Raw genomic sequence first — 10,833 nt, forward strand, 5'->3', positions numbered from 1 at the left:
TACTTGGAAATTTTAAAAAAGAAATTTGAATTATTCATTGAATTGTTAGCACTCTTAGGCAAGATGTCCTAACTCCCTGTTGGCCATACATGAGGAGGGTGTCATAGAAGCTCTCAGCCTTCCCCTGAAGCTGTGTGGAGGACACTTGAGGGTCCATCGCCCAGCCACAGTGTGGAATTTTACATGTTTGGCTGCGCTTTGTCCTAAAATTGTTTTGGAAAATTGTCTAAGGGCTCTTCCCTGACCCACTGGGAAGAAGTAGATACTGCAGTGCCCTGGGAGCGCCTGACAGTTGCATATGCCATTCAGCATTGTCTCCATACAAATGATTAACATGTCCTGGCTCCAGAATTTCTCCCATCCTCCTCCACTCTCCTGTGATGCAGAGGTCTCTGCTCTGCTGGACTCAGTTCCTTCCTTGCCCTCACTCTGGCCTTGTCAGACCGGTTCTTGGGCTTTTGTAGGAGCTGGAGTGGGGCTAAGGACTGGAGGAGAGGGTTTTGGAGGAAAGAGTTGAGATTCCAGGGGTGGTTTTAGGAGAAAAATGTGTGGCAGTTGTAGTGTGTGGAACCAGTGGATGGGGAAAGAAAAAAAGGGAATTTTAAGAGATACTGTTGATACAATCACTTTGGAGAGCAATTTGGCAATTGGTAAAGTTGAAAATGAGCACACTCTCCCAGTCAGCCATTCCACTTCTAGGAATATGCCCTAGAGCCACTCTCACATGTGCACCTGGAAATATGTCCAAGGATGTTCACTGAAGCACTATTTGTAATCAGAAAAAATTGGCCCTGCTCTAAATGTCCATCAGGAGGGGGAAAGGATAAATAACTAGTGTTCTTGGGCAATTGAATACTCTACAAAACTAGCAGCAATGAACTGGAGATAGATAAATCAGCATAGATGAATCAGCATAAATAGACGTCAGAAACACTGGGTGAAAATATTGGGTGAAGGAAGCAAGTTGCAGAATAATCCATATGGCAAGAAGCCATGCATGTATTTTAAAAAACCAAAGCAAAGCAATATATTGTTTATGGATATTTATATTTGTGATAAAAATATAATAGCATGGAGTGAAAGGATAAACACCAAACTCCTTTTATCAGTCAGGATAGGTTAGGTCCATGCCAGTGTAACAAACACCCAAAATCTCAGCAGCTTGTAACAAGACTGTATTTCTTGCTTGTGCTGCATGTCCATCAGGGGGCAGCAGAGAGGCTGTGTTCCACATCTCCTCGCTCTGGGACGAGGCTGATCTGGCGCCACCAGTTACTGAGGCAAAGGGAAATCGTCCTGTCTCTCAAATCTTCACCCTGGCCAGAGCAAGCCACATGGCCAAACTCAACTTCAAGAGGGAAGGACTATCCTACTATGTGCCCCAAAGGAAAAGCAGTAATATTTGGTGGATAACCCCACACCCATGGTGGTGAAGACCCCTGGGAAGAGTACAAAGGGGCCTCCACCTGAACTGTAGTTGTTTTAGAAAATATGAAGCAAAAATGTGAAATTTGTTCATTGTGGAGGGAGGCTATTTGGGTGTTTTGTTTATTATTCTCCATGTTGTATCTTTTAAACTTTTCAACACTGGAAGCATAATTTTTTAAGGAAGGGAGCAATGGAACAACGTTAATATTAAAAATTGTATACGTGTGTCCTTGTGGGGACCATGCTTCCTTTCATGGTATTCAGGAGAAACGTGAGTAAAAGAACTCGGTTGTTTTTATGTTGAGTTGGAGGCACGGCAGCAGTCTTTTGGACCTCAGCAACAGCCCACTGGGGTCCGACCTCGGTCTCCGCATTGTGTGTGCATCTGTGTGTGCGTCTCCGCCCTGCAGCAAGGGCTCTCCCTGACCTTGTCCTGCTTACCTCTGTTCTCTCAGCCCAGAACTTTCAACAAAGAAGGTGCCTAGTAAATGTTTAATGAATGACTCTGATGTGCTCATTTCCGTCTAAATAATGAGCCATTTCGTCTTCCCCCTGTGAGCCCTCCTCAAGAAGAAGGAATGAATGCTTGTTGAATGAATGAATGACTGCAGTCCTCCTTCCCCAGCCCATCAATGGAAGCAGAAAATGCACAGCCCTGTCAATTCCAACATGAGCCTCCCAAGGGGCTGGTAAGGACAGTATTTCTGCAGACTCTACCATGCTTTTATGCCTGCATTGAAAAGCCAGTGATTGTGCACGTGGCTGTACAACTTCCCAAGACTCACCGGTTTGGGTTTTTTTTGATTTTGTTTTTGATGTTGATTTTTTGTTGTTGTTTTTTTTCTGCCACACCACGGGACATATCTTAGTTCCCTGACCCGTGCCCCCTGTGGTGGAATCACGGAGTCTTAACCACTGGACCAGCAGGGAAGTCCCTCACCCAGTTTTTTTGTTTGTTTGTTTGTTTGTTTGTTTTGCGGTACGCGGGCCTCTCACCGTTGTGGCCTCTCCCGTTGTGGACGCGCAGGCTCAGCGGCCCATGTCTCACGGGCCCAGCCGCTCCACGGCATGTGGGATCTTCCTGGTCTGGGGCACGAACCCATGTCCCCTGCATCGGCAGGCGGACTCTCAACCGCTGCGCCACCAGGGAAGCCCCTTCACCCAGTTTTAACCGCGGAAAGTCCTGTGTCCCAGGAAAACTGTGATGGTCGGTCACTTGACACCAACTCCCTTCTCTCTGGGCCTCATTTTTTTCTCATTCTCATATGAGAGGGTTGATTCTCTTCTCATCTCTACATATCACATCTAAGATTTTAGGAACAGGCCAGAGGGGAAGAGGTGAATCAAAGAAGGAAGAAAGACTCAATTTGGAATTTTCTGAGAGATCTTTATTTTTCACAAAGAGAGTGAATGGGCACTGCCACCCCGGCCTTGGTTCTAGTGGCTTGCAATGGTCTGAAAAAAGAGAGGGGAAATAGTCTAGTCAGGAACACAGCTTCTGACGCCATATGGAACTGAGTTCAACTCCCAACCATGTTACTCATTGGCTGTATGACCCTGGGAGAGTGACTTGAGCTCTCTGAGCCTCAGTTTTCTCATCTGTACAATGGGGGTAATCATAGTACTTACCTCATGGGGGTTTTAAATTAAAATATTGACTAAGGTGTCATCACAGTGCCTGGCATATGTTTAAGAGTCCATAAATGGTGGCTAAGCCTATTGTCACGAACAGTATTAATCCTCCCTGACCGCTCATTGCCAGATGAGGTTTGCTTTCTCACTGGGGCCTGAGCTTCACCTATCACAGCTTCCACCACATTTCATCATTTTGCTCATTTAATCGTCTGTTCCCCACAAGCCACACATCACTCTATCCTCCATGACAAGAAAAGACCTGGACCAAAGGAGGCACTTCATATACACTTGTTGAAAAAAGGAAGTTCAGCAGTAGCTCAAAGCTCCACCCAGAAGCCCTTGAGATTCTTAGGGCCACACTGCAGCAGAAAACATCCTCAAACCCTTCTGGCATGTGCCCCACTCCCACTGCTGACCTCCTAGGATCAGGATCTGCTGTTCTCACCCATCCCCCCAGCACCTCTGAGAAGAGCCAGCACCCAGAGCCCTCGCTGCTTGCTCTGTCCTGCTTACCTCCTCAATCCAGTCATTGAAGGCCGAGACTCGCGTGAACACTGTGGGCTTCTTGCGGGTGTTGCAGCCAAAGGCAGAAACGAAGCTGGTCACGCCATGGACCTGAAAGGAGCCATCTGCTGCCGGGCAGTTGAGGGGTCCTCCAGAGTCACCCTGGAATGGTTGGAGAGCAGTGGGGGACTGAGCTGTGTCTGAGCTTTAAGGAATTGGTTCAGACTTCGGGGATTTTGAGAAACCCTTCTATGACTTGACCTCTCTGAGCCTCAGTTTGCTCCTTTGTGATGAGGAATGATATATATCTTACAAGATTTTGTGACAATTAAATGAGGTGATAAGTATATGGTCTTAGCGCAGTGCCTGGTAGAGAGGAAGCAATCAATAAATGGTAGTTCTGATTATTAGTACCACAGTTAGTTATTGTTATTCATATTCACTTGTAGTACAGTGAGAGTATTGCTTAATTATAACTTCAGGACCCCAGATTTGAAGGTGACTTTAGAGATCATGGTGTCCATATCCCTTGCTGTACTGATGGGAATCCTGAGGTCGAGGAAGGGACAGTAACTCGTCCCAGATCAAGTCGGTGTGTGAGCTGGGACTAGAGTCCAGAGACCAGAGCTGTGTGCCTGGGCCGCAGTGACTTCCTCCAAGTCCTGCCTGGCCTGGAGGCTTGAATGAGCCCAGCAGTCAAGATTCCTCCCTCTCCTCCCAGGCAGATAGCAGAAGTACCCTGGGCCCTGCACACCCAGCGGAGTGGCTGTAGCCCCACACCACCTCGGGCAGACGAGAGCTGCTGACTCACATTGCACCCAGAGCGGATGTCCCCGCCGGCGCACACCATGGTCTTCTTCAAGGCACTGCCCCACCAGTCCAACTTGGAGCAGTGCTCGTAGTCTACCACGGGCAGCAGGGCCTGCTGCAGCTTGTCCGGGAGCGGCCCACTGGCTGTGGAGATAGAGAGCATTGAGCAGGGGCTGTAGGGATGCAGGGCTAGGGCTGGGGTCTGGGAGTTAGGACTGGGAGCCCCAGAGTGGGACGGGGGGGTTGAGGAAAAGCCACTCTTCCAGTCTGATGGGAAGTCTCCTCCCACCAGGTTATGTGGTCCTGCCTGCTTTCTCCATCAGAACATCTCCAGCACCTGGCACGCAGAAGACAAAAAAATCTTCCATTGAACACATTCACGTTTGGGAGGGTGAGGGGAGAAGGCTGCCTCTGGAGGAGGAATGGAGGAAAAGTGCAAGGATGCTCCTGATGTCGCCCTCAGCGCCCCGCCCCGGGCTCTGTCATCCTCCCCACTGTCCCTATGGCTGGCTGGAGGGGTCAGCACGTACTGTAGAGACGGCCCCAGCCGCTGATGTAGCAGGGTGTCTCATTGGGCAGGATGTCGCCGGCGGGAGGGAGGCTGGCGAGCTGGACCTTGTTTCCCAGCTGGGCGCTGCGCGAGAGCTTGATGAGGGAGATGTCGTTGCTGGGGAGGAGGGAAGAGTCATGGGCAGCCTGGTCCTCCAGCCAGACCAAGCCCCGCCCCTCAGCTTTGCTTAGGATATTTCACCTCCGGGATGCGCCCGGTGCCCCTTCTCCCTCCAGATCCCATGCATTCCTACTGCTGAGCAACTTCAGGAAGCCCTCCTGGCCTCTTCAGCCCACGCTGACCCTTGGCCTTGGTAATTGTCCTCAGCTTCTACACCAGTGGTTCTCATGCATCAGCTGTGTCAGAATCACTGGAGGGCTTGTTAAAACACAAGTTGCTGGAGCCCATTCCAGAGTTTCTGATGCGGTGGGTCTGGGAGGCCCCAAGGGTTCACATTTCTAATGAGTTCCCAGGTGATGCTGCTGCTGCTGGCCTGGGGACCACACTTTGAGAACCACTGCTCTCTTCATCTGCCTGTTTGTCCCTCAAGTAATTGCATCTGGGTCTGATTTTCTCTCCACTCACCCCAGGAGCCCCTGAGGATGGGTCCAGGTCTTGACCATCATGGTCCCTCACTTCTGCGTTGCACTTTCAGGGGTTTTGCACCCTTCTTTGATCCTCTCACCAGAAAAATGCTGAGCTACCCAGACATACAATTTTGCATATGCTTGAGAGGGTGAAGAAGCCCTGCTTTGTGTTCTCACCCAGTGATTTTCTCCTTGACCCTCATAACCACCCAGGAAGCCCAGAAGGCCACCCTTGACAAGTGGTCAAACTGAGGCCCAAAGAAGGGCAATGACTTGCCCAAGCCGCACAATGACTTGGTGCTGGAGCCTGATTCTCAGTCCAGTGCTCGTCCTTTAGCCCACAATGCTGGGAACGCAGGACGCTCTGGATGAATGCCCATTGAGTGGAGGAACCCTTGGATTTGGGACAGGGGTGCCTGAGGAGTCCTGGGTTCTGAAGCCAACCAGCCGAGTGGCCTTGGGGGAGTTCCTGCCCCTCCCTGGGCCCTGCTCTCCCCTCTGTAGGGAGAGACGTTTGGTGTGGGTGATCCTTAAAAGCTCTGTTGGCTCCGACCCTCAGCATGTGGGACCTGGGCTCAGGCTGCTGGCCCAGCTCCACTGTCCCTGGGAATCTTCTCAGAATCAGTGTTGGGTCATAGATAGACCAGCAGAGGAGCCCCTGGGTCCCAGGCCTGAGAGTTCACTCACCCACAGGACACGCATTTGGGGTTCCAGAGTGGGTGCACGAAGAGGTCCCCAGCATTGACGGGGATCACCTGTTCGGGGCCCTCTTTCTCAGAGCGGTCATACTCGCCCAACACCACCTGGTAGGTCAGGGAGCTCCTGCTGGCAGAGGTGACATCAGTACAGGCCTGACTGGCCTCCCCCCTCCCTTCCCACAGTCCCCCACTGCCCCAGCCTGCCTGGGTCTCACGCAGGGAGGGGGCAAGTGAGAGAACTCACGAGATGCAGTGGCCCGCTGTCATGACCCAGTCAGGGGCGATCAGGGTGCCTCCACAAGTGTGGTAGAAGGTCCCGTTCTTTTTATACTGCAGGGAGACCTGGTGGCAAGGGAAGCAGGAGCCTGAATGGTCTGGGCCCCACAACGAGGGCCGCTACCCATGGCTGTATAGGTTGTGCACTGCACAACTCTAGAGAGAATCATTCACACAGAATGGCGCCTCTGGAAATGTGCAGTGCCTCGCCCACACAACTGTACCATCCACGGCTGCTTTCATGCTACAGTGGCAGAATTAAGTCATTGCAACAGAAACCACATGGTTGACAAAGTCTAAAATATTTACTCTCTCGTCTTTTACAGAACAAGTTAGCTGACCCCTGTTGTAGACCAGTGCCATCCGTAGAACTTTCTGTGATGATGGAAATGTTCAGTATGGTCCAGTATGGTAGCCACTAGCCACATGTGGTTATTGAGAATTTAAAATGTGGTTAGCATTGAGCAACTGAATTTTTAATATTACTAAATTTAATTTAAATTTAGGCCTATGTGGGAAAAGAGTCTAAAAAAAGAGTGGCATATGTATATGTATAACTGATTCACTCTGCTGTATACCTGAAACTAACACAAATAAATCGACTACTCTCCAATAAAAATTAAATAAATAAATTTAAATAGCCACATGTGGCTAGTGGCTACTGTGTTAGTGCAATGAGTCTAGTCCTCTGTGCTCCCTTCACTGACCTCTATAAAGCCCTTCATCCCTTTATTGCTCCAGACCTTATAGCCCTGTTGTATAGTTTGAGGGGTCTAGAAATGAGTCCCCCCAATCTCACTCCTTAAACATCACGCTGAACTTCCACCATTAATGCACCAACCCTTGGGTCAAACACTGCCCTCCCCCCAGAGTCTACTTTTAACTTGCAAACAGCCCAGTGAGGGTTACAGATTAAATGGGCAAAACTTCCATGTGAAGTAGATTGTCCAAGGGTTTCCTGGCCTTTGGAGACTGAGGTGAAAACTGGAAACAGCACAATGGGGTCCAGAATGAATATCCTGCAATCAGAGCGTGGGGTGCAGAGCCCATGGTGGGAAATAGTGCAGCTGGTATTGCTCTTACCTGCCAGGGCCAGCTGTAGGGGACCGCATCCTCACCATTGACAACGCGGGAGGAGAGGCTGTAGGAAGTCTGGCCAAAGCCCGAGGCTAGAGGATAGAGTAGAAGCGTCAATCAGCTAGAGGGTCCCCCAAAGCAAAGAAGAGGTCTGGGTCCCAGTCCTAGCTATGGCACAAACAGGCTGTGAGATCCCATACAACTCCTTTCCCTATCTGAACCTCAGTAACCACATATGAACAATGAGCATTTGGACTAGAGCAGGGATTTCTGGACTCCCAGGAGTCTAGGGAGAGAGATGAACATGTGGCTTCCTTTCATGGCAGGAATGAAGGAGTTGATGCACTTAGAACCGTGCCTGGTACCCAATGAGCCCTTGAGAAGTGATAGCTATTGTCGTGAAGAGTGGTGGCTTTGGAGTAAGACTGCCTGGATTCAAAGTGCAGCTCTGCCCCTGGTTCTAGGATGGGCTACTTTACTTCTCTGAGGGTCAGTTTCTCTACCTGTAAAATGGTGATAATAGTAGTACTGACCTTAAGGGGACTGTTGTGAGGGTTACATGAGATAATATACGAAAATATCCTTAGCGTTCTGCCTGGCATATAGTAAGCACTCAGTAAACATTATCTGTTACCATTCATTATTGTCAGTCAGGAGACGCTGCTTGGAGGAGGTAGCCCTGAGCTGTAATGTAATAGGGCAGAGAGTCCAGGAAAAGGCTAGACCACAGGATATGGAGTGCAGCAGGGGGAGTGTGAGAGGAGAGTTGGAGGGTTAAGCAGAGGAACAGAAATTCCAACCCAAGCAGTCTAACCACAGACCCCAAAGTCTTTCCCCCTAGACTTTGTTTACCACCCACGTCGAGGACTCCCACCGCAGACCTTTGGGTCCCCCAGTCTTCCTCCTGAGCTGGTCTATCACCCACAGCTTCCCCTCTATTCTCCTGCTCCAGCATCAAGCTGACAACCTCCACAATCATGCCCCAGATACAAGCTGGGACCTCTCCTATGGAACCACGTATTGGGTTTGCGAGACTCAGGGTGGGTTGGTAGATTTCAAGGGCTCCTGGCACGGGGCAGCACAGGCTGGGGTCTTACCAAGGGCCACAAATAGGAGAAAGCTCAGCAGCCGGAGCATCGTGGGTTTTGAGATGGTAGGAGAGAGATCCATAGCCTGAGGCTCTAATATAGGGCAGAAGGCGGGTGAGGGGGGTCACACTGGGCCCCATTCCCGGAACAGGTGGTAGAACACCAGGTCTCCCATGGTCCAAGGCTACAGCCCCCACCCCCTGCAGATGGGGGAGAGTCAGCCAACAACAGGATCCAGGGTTCCCTGCAATGTGTGACTGCACAGGTGGCACTGAATGGCAAGCTGATAACAGGGGAAAGGGCAGGAAAGTTCACATCAGAACAAGACAGCCTCTTCCAGGAACAAACATAGGCTCTGGGACTGGTCACACCTGGGTTCAAATCCTGGCTCTGACATCTCCAAGCTTTGCATCCTTGGGCACATTGCTTAACCTCTCTGATCTTCAGGTTTCTGTCCTCTAACATAGGGTTAATATTAGTATCCACCTCAATTAAAAACATTTTTTGTTGAGGACTTTATCAGGATGTTTTTGGGCATGCAGCCATGAACAAGAATGGTCCCTGGGGCTTCCCTGGTGGCGCAGTGGTTGAGTCCGCCTGCCAATGCAGGGGACACGGGTTCATGCCCCGGTCTCCCACATGCTGCGGAGCGGCTGGGCCCATGAGCCATGGCCGCTGAGCCTGCGCGTCCTGCTCCGCAACAGGAGAGGCCACAACAGTGAGAGGCCCACGTACTGCAAAAAAAGAAAAAAGAATGGTCCCAGCTTGGGAATTCCCTGGTGGTCCAATGGTTAGGACTCCACACTTTCACTGCTGAGGGCACGGGTTCGATTCCTGGTCCGGGAACTAAGATCCCCACAAGCCAGGCGGGGCGGCCAAAAAAAACCAAATAGAGCATTATAAAATTCCTCTGTGGATACCATCCCTATGACATTCCTTTGCTTTCATTAGCGATTTCCACATGCATATGTATTCCCAAACAATACATTGGGTTTTCCTCTACTGGCCCTTTATATAAGAAGAATCACACAGTGATTATCCTTTTGTGATCTAGTTTTTATTTTGTGTTCAATATTGGTTTCTGAGACTCGTCCATTTGCAGTTGATTTATTTTTACTCTTACTAGTCCATACTTTAGATACGTCAAAATCTATCCACTCTATTGTTAATGGATATTTGAGTGTTTCTAACTCTTTGCTGTTATGGAAATGGTTCACAAGTATCTGTTCTAGCCTTGGACAAGAATTAATGCACTATAGGGTATGTGCTTGTACAGCTAAACTGGGTAATGACAGTATTGAATATTCCCATTAACATGAAATGAAGGTTCCTATTATTCCACATCTGAGCCAACCTTTTTATTTCTGTTTTCCAATGTTTGCCCAATTGTGAGGCATGGAAGGGTGTTTCATTGTGATTTTAATTTGCATTTAATTGATCACAAGTGAGATTGAGTATCTTTTTAAATGTTTGTTGGTCATCCATATTTCGTCTTCCATGAAATGCCTGTTTAAGTCTTTTTGGCATCCTCTATTTTTAAAAAAATTATTCAATTTATTTAAACAAAACCAAGAAACTGTTCACCCATTTCTCCCCCCGTCTGCCTCTTGCAACTACTAAATTGTTCTCTGTATCTACAAGCTTGTTTTTTTGTTTTGGTTCTTTTTTAGATTCCACATATCAGAGAGATCATACAGTATATGTCTTTCTCTCTGTTTGACTTATTTCACTTAGCGTAATGCCCTAGAGGTCCATTCATGTTGTCACAAATGGCAATGGCAAGGTTTCATTCTTTTTTTTTAATGGCTGAATCTCTCTCTCTCACACACACACACACACACACTCACACACACACACACACACACTCACACACACACACACAATCCATTCACCCTTCAATGGACACCTGGGTTATTTCCGTATCTTAGCTATTGTATATAATGCTGCAATGGGGAGTTCCCTGGTAGCCTAGTGGTTAGGATTACGGGCTTTCACTGCTATGGCCTGGGTTCAATCCCTGGTCAGGGAACTGAGATCCCGCAAGCTGCGTGGCACGGCTGAAAACAAAAAATGCTGCAATGAACATGGGGGTGCATATATCTTTTCAAATTAGTGTTTTAGTTTTCTTCGGATAAATATCCCGAAGTGGAATTGCTGGATCATAGGATAACCCTATTTTT

General features: G+C 49.0%; 1 protein-coding gene across 2 annotated transcripts; it reads right to left on the reverse strand.

Annotated features, from left to right (window-relative positions):
* Positions 1–2,513: 2,513 nt before the first annotated feature.
* Positions 2,514–8,718, reverse strand: CELA3B (chymotrypsin like elastase 3B). Of its 2 annotated transcripts, XM_027110713.1 has the most exons (8): positions 8,663–8,718; positions 7,572–7,657; positions 6,457–6,554; positions 6,202–6,336; positions 4,908–5,044; positions 4,379–4,521; positions 3,577–3,729; positions 2,514–2,883 (listed from the first exon to the last, which is right to left on the reverse strand). In XM_027110713.1, the coding sequence occupies exons 1-8, from the start codon at positions 8,700–8,702 to the stop codon at positions 2,866–2,868; spliced, it is 810 nt and encodes a 269-aa protein (XP_026966514.1). In that variant the 5' UTR covers positions 8,703–8,718; the 3' UTR covers positions 2,514–2,865. The 2 variants fall into 2 exon arrangements, with proteins under 2 accessions (XP_026966514.1, XP_026966513.1); XM_027110712.1 differs by lacking the exon at positions 2,514–2,883 and having other exon boundaries at positions 2,911–3,729.
* Positions 8,719–10,833: the final 2,115 nt, after the last annotated feature.

This window comes from Aethalodelphis obliquidens, unplaced genomic scaffold, assembly GCF_003676395.1.
Source record: "Aethalodelphis obliquidens isolate GAN/ISIS:26980383/991018 unplaced genomic scaffold, ASM367639v1 scaffold9, whole genome shotgun sequence".
Classification (NCBI taxonomy): Eukaryota; Metazoa; Chordata; class Mammalia; order Artiodactyla; family Delphinidae; genus Aethalodelphis; species Aethalodelphis obliquidens.